Here is a 13,683-nt window from a genome sequence, read left to right as displayed (position 1 = left end):
TTTTTAATTAACACATCTTATGTAGGTATAGAGTTTCAACAACTACATGAATAAAATATGGTCCTTTTGAGTGCACAAGAATTAAAGTAATTTGTAGCAATTGTTGCAAGCAGATGATTTTCTTCATCCCATAATTTTCATAAAAAACACAATACGATATTCAAAAATTCTGCTTCAATGTAAATTTTCAAATGAATCCTCTATTACGCTTCCTGTTAATTACTTCGCCTCTTCAACAAATTATTAATGTAACAGCAAATTACATTCTTGCTGGAGAGAACAAAAAACTATATGTCTTTTATAAGCTAGGCCTACCTGGCTATTTTTAATCCCCCCAAACGGTTCAATCCCCTTGCCTTGATCGCAAGATCAAAATGTTAGAACTTGCATTGCACCTAGAGTTTAACGTAACCAAAGGATGACTGCTGTCCCGGGTAGGGAGGCGGTCCACGGTGGTCGGGCTGGCCGTGGCTCATCACCGGTTGCTGCATGGGCACGGCTGGTGGTCCTGGCTGTGGCTGGGGGTTGTAGGCGGGTGCCTGGGCTACCACCACAGTGGGCTGGGCCGGCGGGGCAGTCTGGGACACGACCACCGTGTGATGGGCTGGCGGCGGGCTCCTACAGCAACAGTAGTAGCAGCACAGTATGCATGACACCAGGACCAAGACACAGCCGACAACAATCGCTATGATAACACCAACGCCGAGCCCAACGGCATCGTTGATGACATCATCGACCTCTGCAATAATACCATATATCACAGTAATTTCAACTTTTAGAAAATTTTATCCTGTGGAAGTTATCCTTTTGACCCCTGCTATAAACGAGTTTTCACCGTAAAACATTGTTGCTCTGGATACGAGGTGGATAGATGACAGGATGTTTCATATAATTTGCTGTCCCGTGTTGATTATAGTCGTATTACATGCAGCTCGTATTTGACAGAGGTTCGACGTAAAACTTTAAAACACTTCTTGTTTAAGCGTGGAATGTTGTTAAAATCACTTGGTGATATCTTGAAGATGGGTTCAAGATATCTTGAAATTGATTTTCAGATATTTTGGAATCAATGAAACGACGTCTGAAAAGCCTTGATCAGAGGCTTTCAGTGTCGAAAGTTGTTCAAGATATCTTGAAATGACTAGAGATATAAATAAAGATATCTTGAAATAATCAAATGAGACCGCTGTAACTTGAATAAATGTCGCATATGCGCGCCATACTTGACGATGTCATCATTACAAGTGGAATGGGAGGATCGATCAATGCTCAACGGGAATGTGTATGCTTGGTTTTGAATATCGAAAGAATTAACAGTATTTGATCAGGCTGCAGTATTTACATTGACTCATGTCTCGGTTAATGATTGAGCATGAACTCAACTTGAAGAGACTCAGGGGAGATATATTTCCCCATCATAATACATAGAAGAAAATTCCACAAGAGGAAATAATTATGTCAAAAAACTTTTATCACCCCTACAATATTCCATTTTCATAATGTGTTACCCAAATTCAAGAGGCGTCATAATTTCCCGCCAAAGGAGCTAAAATACCATTTTCCTTTCAGAACATTTCCCAAGAATTTTTAAATATAGTTACAAAGTATCCCTAAAACATTCCAAAGATACATGTTTTCAAATGACTTCAGTGCCTGCTATGGAACAGCAAGGCCGCGTTAGCTTGCACGCAAAATGCGCGTGCATTGTAGTACGAAGGGCGATTGCTCACTCCGAGAATTCCCACTTCGTTTACTTCGCACGTAATCGGACCTCGTGGTGCACATAATGTCACGGATGCAGCAAGGTCAATTACACGACTCCGTGACGTGTTTTTGTTGAGTGTCAGGCAATCACACAAGGAAGAGCAATAGCGCTTATACATCAGTTTAAAGTGAATGTATACACAATCTACTAGATTGTTCGCCTTGCCAGTTACACATACATGCACAGAAATGTCATTTAAACGCAGGCCTACATGTGTAACATTTGGTGGGTTTGTAGCTCTACGGGTTTATGCAAAAATGATGATACATTATGCTTCTGGTTTCTCCGTGTCATTTTGGAATCTCTCGATCAGCCCAGTTCCCAAATACCTCTGTGCATTTTTCTCTATATTCAATAATTCATCCCATTCACTGCATTAGCTTATTCTCATCGTTGAAATGATATATCCTCATTTGACGAGGGACATGAACTTTACTTTGTATTTGGTGGTAATCATCAATAGGACGCAATACCCCTCCAATGTCGTCGTATACGTCTGCATATACCGCCGTCGTGTCAAGATATCAAGTAGTGACACTTTCAGGATATGCAGTCTTGTTCTCAAAGGGTTAACTTCCTTTGACATGTAATATGATCCTGTCGTTCGCGACATGAAGGCGCATTATTTCACCACCAATTGAAAATCTGCAACCGGTCATAAACAGAAATAGGTTTTGAACAGAGCTTAGTCTAAATAAAGAGCTCCGTGATCTGCCACCACGGTGGGAGCGAATCCTACGGAAAGTAGATTGTCGAATCGTAGTCATGCTGCCAGCGCCAATGCGTCCGCCTCTTACCATTTGCACTCACGCATATCACCGACACCATCAGCAGGCTCCAGACACAGACTCCACAACGGAGCTTGGTTTCCGCCATGTTCACCTTTCGCACGGACCATCTGCTGCTGAAATGTATGTTGTATGACCGTACGTGCAGGGAAAATAAGCTTCCTGAATGTTTGCGGTGTTTAATCGTACGAAGGCCTAATTGTGCCAACAAATACAAACAATGCATGTCAAAGTAGATTTCGTTAAAAACGAATTTGGAAATATAGATCACTTAAAAACGAACTTTTGAATGTGACACATATTCTCATAAAACGAACTTTGAGAATATATTGAAAATGCGTACGTTGTGGCACTCGTGGGCTTTCGTCGATTTGTAGACAAGAACACTGATAGCATTAGGCGGCAGTATGAAAACGAAGCGGATATCTGCTTATTTCTGAATACTCTCAAGAAAATGCTGATCTGTTGAAACAGAATAACTCACAAGCAGCAAAAGGCATGTGTGTCGTTGTCGTTTTTTTCCCATAATGCACGTTTCCTTTGTTCCACATCAGTTTATTTGATGTCTAAAGATTCTGAACATACTTGCCGAACGCCGAGGGCAGAGTTGTAATTACTTGAGTTAGTGACTCGACTCGGGTCAGGCTTGAGCCAGATTTTTTTCGACTCGATTACACTCGGTCCTGACGGGTAAGTAACCCGACTCGAGTCACAGGGAGCAAATGACTCGACTCGAGTCCCTCATCAGAAGACTCCACTCTAGTAAAAAATTAGTAAGAGTCGAGTCCTGAAAATGAAATTAAACCTCTTTGCGAAAAACAAATATTTATAATGACTTACATTGCCGGTTCATGATTTTCATGTCATCTGTTTTTCCCATCAAGGGTAAGCTGTGGTACGACCACATGTAGGCCTACAGTGTAAACCAGAGGTAAATTTAATAATGCAAAAACAAAATACTTCTCTTGTTTTTATTTATCGTATTGTGCTCAAATGTTTGGGACTCGAATAAAGCCTGAAAGTGAAAGGTCACGCAGCAAGCTTCCGGAACCCTCGCGCAGTCTGTCTGCGTATATTTTACATTGGCCGTCCTATCACATCTGATGATTTTTGAAGAATGATTTCTAATTGAAACCAGCCCAAGAAACACTCATTTCGAAATTTTCCCTTTCTCCTCCTCAAATAATATTTAGGAAAAGTCATCTGGAGACGGGTAAAAAACAAATTTCCTTAACGACCTTCCACTTCCGGCATTATCGTTCCTAGGTCTCCTTGTTCATGCACGTTTATTTTCATTCCTCGTGCTTACGTGGAAACGAGATTGTACAACGTTGCAAAGATTTACCTACCTGCAGTCGATGAGTTTCAGATTCCGTTCACTTGGGGTGACGCAGTTCTTGTCAGCGAAGGTTAGATTATACGTGGAATTTTTCGTAAAAACACGTTATTGCTTTAAGTATATTTCCTTATATATTTCAAAATCCTTAAGATATTTTGGTCTGTTTTTGTTGTGGTTTTTACCGAAAGACTACCATAAAGTGTAATTCCGAAGCCCACCGAATTGCACTCTGCTTCATTTATTTTGGATTTTCGAAATAGGTAAATGATGATGGGTAAATATTTGGCAGGATGTTTCTCTTTTAGGTCAGGTCATTCTTCCGTTTCTATATCTTTTGCAAAGGCCTTTTTACGAGTAGAGTTTTTAAGAAGTAACTGAACGAAAAAATATTACAAATTCTAAAATTTCTACACGTTCTTTTTCTTATCCAATGGTTCCGGAAGCACGCCGTAAGGGGTCAGCTTTCAGGCTCAATTGACTTGAGCTGAATACTTGACTCGACTCGACTTTTTGTCTATAGACTCGACTTGTCTCAAATCACTACGTCACAATGACTCGCCGCGAGTCCCTATATATGTTACAATGATCACTCGAGTCATAAAAATAAGTGACGTGTTACAACTCTGCTCGAGGGAAACACTTTACCTAAAATGGAAGTGCTTAGAATACTTACAACCTCTTTACTGGATGTTTAATGTTTTCCTTTGTATTTGTTGACATATGTTTTAGTAATACCAGTTTGTCATGCCAGTGAAGCGTTAACTATTAAAAGCGTCCTCGTTCCCCCCCCCCCGTTACCGCTTCCATAACTGTGATTGATACAAGTACACGTAGATGTTGCTCAATGATTACCCAATGTCAGCAGTATGACACTTGCACTGTTCCTGGTTCGAGCGCGAGCCTGCCATAAGCGTACACATTGCTTTGGGTTTCCTTCGCCAAATTCCTCCTCATGAGTTGACGTCATTAGCTTATTGGATGGGATGCTGGCTAGCACACAGAGACAGACTTGGTCTCCACCGTTCGGACAACGGTCCAACTTTGATTTTTAAATCGGATCCTTGAATAGGGCGACATCTTTACAGACGTGTCAGTTGGTCGGGGGACCGAAAGATTCATTAATGTCGGGCACATCGTGTGCAAGTAGTATATAGGAAACAGTAAATCGAGAATACTCTTTTGGTGTTTGTTTGTTTGTTGGGGTGTTGGGGTGTTTGTTTGTTTGTTGGGGGGGTGTTTGTTTGTTTGTTTGTTTGTTTGTTTGTTTGTTTGTTTGTTTGTTTGTTTGTTTGTTTGTTTGTTTGTTTGTTTGTTTGTTTGTTTGTTGGGGTGTTGGGGTGTTTGTTTGTTTGTTTGTTTGTTTTCTTTGTTGTTGTTGTTGATTTTGTGTTTTTTGTCTGTTTAGTTTGTCTTTGCTTAAAACGGTTACAACGGGGGGGGGGTTGGGTACAATTTTTTTGCCTGACACTTTTTGCTTGCTGGCTGGCTGGCTCGTTTTTTTGTTTTGTTTTTGTTGGTTTTTTTTTTTGCTATTTTGTTTTGTTTTTTGCTTGTTTGTTTGTTCGTTCACTTCAATTTTGGATCCTTAAAATTTTAGTGATATTCAGTTCGATCTGAGCACTCGTCTGTATGATTTGAAAAATGAATTGCGATATTCACCTTTCTTACAACATAAATATTCGTGTAGGATCCTGTTTATTGAATGATCGATGTTGTGGACATAAAATATTAAACTATTTGAGGGTATACATATTAAGTCATTTGTCGATGGCTTTTCTCTTATGCTGCATGAGTCTTGCTATATTGCGCTCACACGTCTGGTCCCATGCTTTTCCAAAAGCTCGCTGAATTTCCTTAATAATGTCACGAGTTTTGCAGGGACACTGCAAGTGTCATTGTTACCCAGGTTTGGAGCGACGGTATGTTCATACTCCTTTTTGATGCAGTTTCACCGTTGGGCAAGTTGTTTTGGGGGTCTTTCTCTGTACATTTCTCAGGATCGTTCTCAGGCCACTGTCTGTCAAGTTTGGTTAATTAAATTCATCAAAACATTCCAACAGGAGAATTTTATAACTAGACTGAGTATCAAATGGTGAATTGTGATTCTAATTGGAGCCTCGAGTTCATCTTCATGCCGTCTTCCTTACCTGAGAAATTACCCCTCAATTTGCGCGAGCTCAGCCAGCCGTGCCGTCCTGGAACCGACACACATCATCCTTATAATTGCGTCGACCATACATTCGGAAAAACAACTCAAAACACCGATTAGATATAAATCTCAAACGGTTCAAGAAAGCTCCCAGTAAAGTGCATTCCTCTGCCGAAGTTGGCTAGTTTTGCCCCTCCTTAACACATCGTGATAAGAACTTGTACGTTATTGCCTTGACAGTGTACATTCAGGATACTAAATTTCCCTGACATTCGGAAACACTGTGATGAGGTTTAATTGGTGCGCTGCGTGGGTTTTTTCTAATGAAGTTCTCATAAATTCTTCTTTCGCTGTCCCTGTTAACTTGATTTTCAACTCCTTTGTGCCATTTTGGTATCCTGGCATTTTTTATGCTAATGCAAATTGGCATCATTAGGGGCAAATGTGTGACCTCATCCAAAGCAGAAAACTCAGTGTCAAAGCCAAAAATATTTCCGAATTATGGACATTGGGCTGTTATAACCATGTTGTGACAGTATGCCAGAGAGTAAAGCTTCTTCACCAATCGCCCACGAGCACATTTTTGGCTCAACAATTTGAACAGGAATTCCCCAAACGAACAGTAGTTTTTAACCAAAAAAGGAGATCTGCTAGTTTTCTTCATCTGTAAAGGGAAGCAAAGTGTTTATTAGAAGCACTGACAAACAATCAACAGTGGAAGGGGTCATTTCCCAGGTAATTTTAAGCAAATTGGTGATTTTGTTCCCTTCCCTTCTTTCTTTGTCTTGTCTTTCTAATTTTTTTCTTTTCTTTTCTTTTCTTTTTTTCGGGGAGGCAGATTTTTTCCTGGGGCGTACTTCAAGCCCATGGATATTGACCAAACACAGCGAACATCAACGTCACTTGCAAATGGGAAATCAGGTATGCCACTAGTATGTGTAGCGCCAGATGCAGAGAGGGCGCTGTCATCACTCGAAGAAAAAGCTTTATAGCTTGTGCACGTGTGCACGTACAGCTGACACATGCAGTGAAAACTTGAGCGAGTGAAATTGCATTATTCATGTCCCCCCCGACCCTCGACATACCTGTACGTGTAAGGGGAAACTGTGATGAGGGCATAAATTAGAATAAGTACCCTTCCTCATTTGTCATTCCGACACGTACAGGCATGCCGTACCTGGTCTGCGTAGCAGGGCCATTGCATTATGATTGCGTCGACAAACGGAGTTTCCGCCATAATTGCTATTGCTAGCTTGTTGTGAAACTGGCCTCATACTAGGTCTGGTGAGGAATTGACGCCCTGAATTTGCTTCACTAACGTTGTACCAGCATGACGACTCGTGATCAGCGTATCGTTGTCGGGCTTCTTTTGCCATTTATGCTTCTCTTTGGAGCTGGAAATGCCACCTTTGGTAAGACAGATACATGTACTAGAACTTAGAAGTACATGTACATGTAGGCCTGGGCTGGACCCGTAAATAGGGCACGACTATACATGTACTACGACGACGGAGGAGTATACATGTACGTCGAGCCGTGTTTACGGTTCTAGGCCTGGGCATGCAGGGCCTAGGGATGCAGTCCACCAATTCAAGTGAGAATTTTTGGCCAGAGCATTAAGCATAGAAAGTACCCCTACGGTATCTTTTTAAAAAGGAGATTGTTTGGCCCACAAAATGGTGAGATTGTGTAAATCGTTACTGGGATCAACTCCCTGGGTCTTTGAGCTGAGAGCAGAATGGAAGTTAAAAATGGTCCTACATATGTGTAGTAAGTGCTTGCGAAAGTTTAGGGTGGCACTTGAAAATGGCTGCAATCAGACTTTGGAAAAATCACTTTTTGAGGGGTGATTTTGTTTTGTGGAAATAATTAAAAGTGTAATTGGTTAAACCCGCAAAAAATCGAAAAGAAAATGAAAGATTAGGGACCAGACAATAATTTATTTGTGTTTCAGAAATCTCACGGCTGTTGGTATGCATGTTATTGGGTCCTGAACAGTGCTGATTTTACACTGTTTTCAATAGGGCTGGAATTAGTGGATTATACCATGGAGAAATAAAACACATTTTTCTCCATGATTATACCCCTAGGCCTGTCTCAGTAGACCGTATTTATGGGGTACCTACCCAATTTCAGTCATATTCCTGGACGTACATGTATTGCATACATTTGAAACCATTAATGGGATGGAACCAGGCGATTTGGGGGATTGGAAAGAAATCATAGAACAGAGTCTTGTTCTTTAAATTTAACGTTTTCAAATAAATCTTACTACGTTTGGGAATCTGACTAAAATTGGGTCCCCTGCAAATATGGTCTATTGTAGTTGGGACAGTTCCAAGTGGGATGGTCCCAGCTCCAGTGTAGTGCTTTTGTTGGGTTTATCATGAACGCTTTAATGAGAAAGTGTCATACAAGAAGGAAACCGTATGGATGAGCACTCGTATCCAGGTCTGCGTAGGTACGTGCATGCACCATGCCCAAAATCCGGACATCTCATTTTTGACCGCTGCCAAACTCTTGTGGAAATTTGCATCCGCATGAAAAACGAAATGCATTTCAGACAAATGGCTGTCGATCTTGAAAAAAATTAACTGACAGATACAAAATAATTATCAGTCTTCCAGACAGTATCACTAGTGATCTGAGGGGAATTCAACAAAAGTGTGAAAATTGGACACAAAAATAGATTTTGGAGGATTGAAGATGGTTCCTAGTAAAAAATTAAGGTTGAAAGGTGACCATTTCTTGTCTGTAAGTTTCTTACGTCAAACTATGCTAGCACAGAAATGGCAAGCATGCACAAATAGGTCCGCACGCATGGAGATTTGTATTGCTGCGTCATTGATTTCAGCATCTTTGCCAACCAGTGGTACACATGTAGTAACGCGCATGCCCCTGCTTTATTTTCATACATGTATTTCATGGAAAGGTCGGTTGGCTTGCGGAATGATACGCAAACAAGATATGCATATGCTTCAAGTACACGTAGGTGTATATATGCATGTACTTCGTTCACAGGGTAGACCATATTAGATAACGCGTGTGGTGGCAAGTTTTCATTACAAGTGCTGCTATTTCTTTGTTGTTGTTCTTGAACTTTGTACTATAGAGTATATGAATGAGAATTGCGACGGCACCATTGATGCCGGCCGTTCAGGGGGTGATATGTTGTCTCAGGCGGTTACACAGTACAACAACAACGTAACCTGCACTGTCACCATCACTGCCGACGTGGATCGACGGATCTTACTCACCTTCAACAATGTTGACATCAAGGGGGACACCATTAGTGGACAGGGCTGTGACGGGGACTACCTGGAGGTTTTCGACGGGTCTGTGAATACCTTTTATCCTGACCTTGGGGTGATCTGTGGCACCAGTGCTGACAATATTGTCTCCCAATACCCTGCCATCACTTTGAGGTTCAAGACCGATGCATCCTCAACAGGGGAAGGCTTCAGCCTGTCGTATACATCATTCACTACATCTGATATCGGTAAGCTCATCATGAACAAAAACTCTCAATACATTGTTATGTAATGTACAACTTTCCGTATTGCACGCAAAGTGATATTGATTGGACAAATTTTGTGAGGTTTTAAAAACAAATAACCACTATAGTCAAATTATATGACCGCAAAAAGCAGTTTCATAACTTATTCAGTTTTTACAGTCACGTCTACGTGTACCTGCAGCCTCAACCTACACTGTACTTCAAGGCAGCAGCGGCGGAACGATTTTCGAAGTGGGGGTATCAGCCATTAATAGGCTGATCCATGAAGCCCCAACCCTTTATAGGCCCCGTCGAAAAAGTGGGCCAGGGGGGGGCCACTGGCCCCCCGCTTCTGCCGCCAGTGCTTTAAGCCCAAAGTTTTCTACAAGGCTGGTGCCAATCCCATCCACTTTCATTCCAGCACATTCCATCACAGTTCACTCAACCACGGACCATTTACCCAGGGATGTGCAACTTAAGCTCAGAGCTGGTTCAATGCGTGTTATGGCCAGCACAATATTTAAGCAGAAATTAGATTGGATTATCCCTAATAATAAAAAATATATTCCTGTCTACCACTTTGTTTTCTTGCAATATTTTAAGTCAGGGTACACCCTTTCTAAAAATATGTTGCCCAAGATATTTCATCATGAGAAAAGTGTACCACAAAATTTGGGAATTTTAACCCATTAAAACTTCGTTTCTGCTTGAAATCGATAAATAAAGAAGACTTATTCGTCAAAACGAATAGATTTAAGCACCGCATCGGCGCGTCGTCTCGGCATAACCACGGCTGCACTGTACATGCTGCAACGCGTCATGTGGTCGGGAGTTTTTTTGAGAAAGTCGAGAGCGCCTGGGTAAATAGTATGTGATGGAACCAAGGTCGCACATGTGTTTGCACTGGGGCCGCTTGCAGTTGCACATCCCTGGGTAAATGGTCCTTGACTCAACTACATCAAACTCAAGCACTTGACTTGAAAATGTTGGGTTTTTTCAGTTGGTGTTGTGTTTCGTTTTCTCAGCGCCCTGTGATGCAGATGAATTTGAGTGCAACAACAAGCGATGCATTGATGCCAGCCTTAGAAACGACTTCTCCAACAACTGCGGTGACAACAGTGATGAGGACTTGCTCAGTAAGTAAACTTGATACTGAATAGACAGTCTTACCTTAAATTAAAAATGGGGGTTTATAACGTTGAAATAGATGCACAAGTCAGTTTAACTTAGCCTCAAACCTAAACTGCTTCTGTAACAATACCTGTTTTCGCAAAGGATGCATTCAAGTGCAGTAGGTCATCCAGATAGACACGAGTTAGACCAGTGCTATCCAGCTAGCTGAGAGATCGTGCTTTGAGCTTGCTCAGGACAGAAACGATCAGAACTAGAAACTAAAGCAGTCAATGATGGAATTATATCACCTGTGTGCATGGTCTATCGCATCTCACAGCTCGAGGGGGATTGCTATTTTGCATGGGCGGCCAAAGTTGCAGAAAAATGACTTCGTGTTCTTGACAGTATTGCTCTAAAATGTTTCTTTAATGTTAGAAAATCAATCCAATTTTAATTAGTAGTTGACAGTAATGGGTATTATTTAGTGTTTTAGATTTTGAAACTCTCTTTACAGTGAGTTCTTTTTGTGTATGTGCTGACGGGCAGTATTTCTCAACAGCTGAGTTAGGAGAGATTTTTTACATTTTCCATATTTGATGGAGGGTGTTTCATTCATTTGATAAGCTCATCTTAAATGGCTAACGTGTCTATTTTATTTACCTGTTAATCCAAGTGAACTACTTAATGTACTTAATGCACTGAACCATGTCTTCCTTGGATGCCGTCATAGCAAGAGTGCCCTCTGTTGTCCAGGAAAGCATGCATAATTTTAAATGTGAAAAGAAGTTCACTTTTCAATGTATTTAACCAATAGGGATATCACATAATTTTCATACATTGGAGGAGAGGATAAAGTTGCCAAAAAATGTGTCATCAAAAAATTTATCGCATCTAATGTACACTTTCAGGAACCATTGAGATAATGAATAATCAGTGTTTTAGTGACTTGGTTTAATTACGAGTGTGACATTGGCAGTCTGTGGGAAATCATGGGAAACGGTATTGACACTTCAGAGAGATGACCAGCACCTATCATTCCTGTTTTGAACATCTTAACTTTGGCTATAGTGTACTGAAGTGAATACGCCACACGCACAGTTATGTGTGTGAAAGGTATTAGCATAAGAACCAGCGGTGAACCCTGCATGTGCATACTCAATTCGTTTGTACGGCATTTACTGGCTAAGTATGGCATCACACCTCGGTGCTCCATTGGATTTGCTGGTAGAATTTGGGCAATTAAGCACAAAGCTGCTAAGTGAATGGTGCATTCTGTTTTTCCTGTCAGACATAGACATTGACGCTGATGACATCTACAACAGAGCCATTGGACTTGCCACAGGTATAGTGGTTGCCATCATCATCGGTTGTATCGTCGTTGTGGTGCTTATCGCGGTCGGCTGCGGCTGCCTCTGCTACCACTGCTGCTGCAAGAACCAAAGGCCACAGCAGGTCTCGTACCAGGTCCTGTTGAATGCTCAGCAGGAGCAGCAGGCTTCTGTGGCTGTGCAGCCAGCCGGCCAACCGGTCCATCCCAATGGACAACCGGCCTATCCCACCGGACAACCGGCCTATCCCACTGGACAACCGGCCTACCCTGCCAGTGAGCCTGCCTACCCAGCCAACCAACAGGTGGCTTATGCCGATCAGAAGATTTAGGGTTTTCGTGTCCACTTATCTCAGGCACTGAAATCGGAGAGATGTTCATGTAGTATGCTCACTGTTGAAAACAGCGATAACTATAATTTTCTTGTAAGACATTTGTTAGCAGTAGGTTCATACGACATAAATCAATGAAGTGTAAGTTACATTTCCGGTTTCTCAAAGAAAACGATGCTAGGATGTCATGGACATTTTTTTTGTTTGTCTGTTTGTTTTTATTCTTCAATTCTTAGATAAATCTAAGATTTCCAGTTTCATTGGATGATCCACTCACAAATGTTAGTTGACGTGCACAGATAGTCCAGAGCATCTTCTCACTCTTGAATTTATTGTTAAGTAATTTAACTCTAACAAAAAATGTATCAACATGAGAGAAATGAGGAATATCAGGGTTCAGTCATTCTTTAAGATATAGATGTAAAGTTAATATCGTAATTGTGTAGCACCTGTATTGTAAAAACTTTTTGACCGTCATTAACAAGAAGTAAATGTTGTGATTACAAGATGGCGTTAATTCATTACTCCAGTTCAAAGCCCTGAAACAGTGTTGTCAAAACTTGGGTCAACTTAAGCAGTGGCTTGAAATTACAGCAAAGAAAAGATTGCAAATCTTGCAATGATGTAAACTCCATTATAATTCACTCCATTATAACAGAAACTGTCCAGGATTTGTTCGAGTTGTTTTAACTCAGCACTTAACAACTGTTGCCTGCTCTGGTGTGGGTTACAATATTTTGAACACTCGAGGGACGTGTAGCACCCCGAGGCGAAGCCGACGGCGCTGTGCGTCCCTCGGGTGTTAAAACGTAATGTCCCACACCTCACCAGTCAACAATTGTTAAATGTACAACTGGAACATCTACCGTGATGGAGCTCTGAGAATCCAATGGAGGATTGTCACAGTCTTCAGGTGATCATTTCCCAAGTCTTCAAATATTCAGTCTGTTTATGGCGATATTTACTAACAGGAGTTGAAACTCTCACCTACATGCATGAACTTCTTTTCCTAATCTATTAATGTCTTTCACTTAAACATAGGATGCCGATGTGCTGTATGTAAATACACCGCAAGAAATGACCAGTGAACATGTAACTGCGAATGAAATAAAATGGTGAAATGATACCCTGTTAAACGGATATCTGTGCCGCATTATCTCTTTTCGGTCGAGAGTTTGTGCTCCTTTCTTCATGACTTACAATAATGCCCAAATCGTGCGTCTTGGTGGACGTACTAGAAATTCTGCGAAAGAACCAGGATTGAAATTGTTCGAGATTCCGAAGAATGAAAGCATTCTTCAAGTTCGTGCTGTCGTTCGCAGCTATGCGTGCTTATGGATGCATATAGTGCGCGCACTGTGTGGTGTTTCCTCT

The 13,683-nt window shown here is 41.3% G+C and overlaps 1 protein-coding gene across 2 annotated transcripts; it reads left to right on the top strand.

Annotated features, from left to right (window-relative positions):
- Positions 1-2,478: 2,478 nt before the first annotated feature.
- LOC110975660 (membrane frizzled-related protein-like) lies at positions 2,479-13,449 on the top strand. 2 transcript variants are annotated; one of them, XM_087138548.1, is made up of 5 exons: positions 2,479-2,676; positions 6,880-6,962; positions 9,154-9,540; positions 10,563-10,673; positions 11,939-13,449. In XM_087138548.1, the coding sequence occupies exons 1-5, from the start codon at positions 2,531-2,533 to the stop codon at positions 12,307-12,309; spliced, it is 1,098 nt and encodes a 365-aa protein (XP_086994674.1). In that variant the 5' UTR covers positions 2,479-2,530; the 3' UTR covers positions 12,310-13,449. The 2 variants fall into 2 exon arrangements, with proteins under 2 accessions (XP_086994674.1, XP_022084015.2); XM_022228323.2 differs by lacking the exons at positions 2,479-2,676; positions 6,880-6,962 and adding an exon at positions 7,030-7,453.
- The last annotated feature ends 234 nt before the right edge of the window (positions 13,450-13,683 follow it).

The sequence above is a fragment of the Acanthaster planci genome, linkage group LG06 (assembly GCF_054643075.1).
Source record: "Acanthaster planci isolate LZ-2023a linkage group LG06, COTS_SCS, whole genome shotgun sequence".
NCBI lineage: Eukaryota > Metazoa > Echinodermata > Asteroidea > Valvatida > Acanthasteridae > Acanthaster > Acanthaster planci.
This window is presented reverse-complemented; position numbering and strand designations above follow the sequence as displayed.

What these genes read in the sequence shown, in the direction of transcription:
- LOC110975660 (XM_087138548.1), top strand. Translation starts at nt 2,531, where the DNA reads ATGCTGCCAGCGCCAATGCGTCCGCCTCTTACCATTTGCACTCACGCA. An exon ending in ACTTGCAAATGGGAAATCAG is followed by an intron (nt 6,963 to 9,153) that starts GTATGCCACTAG and finishes TTTGTACTATAG; the next exon opens with AGTATATGAATGAGAATTGC. An exon ending in CAGTGATGAGGACTTGCTCA is followed by an intron (nt 10,674 to 11,938) that starts GTAAGTAAACTT and finishes TTTTCCTGTCAG; the next exon opens with ACATAGACATTGACGCTGAT.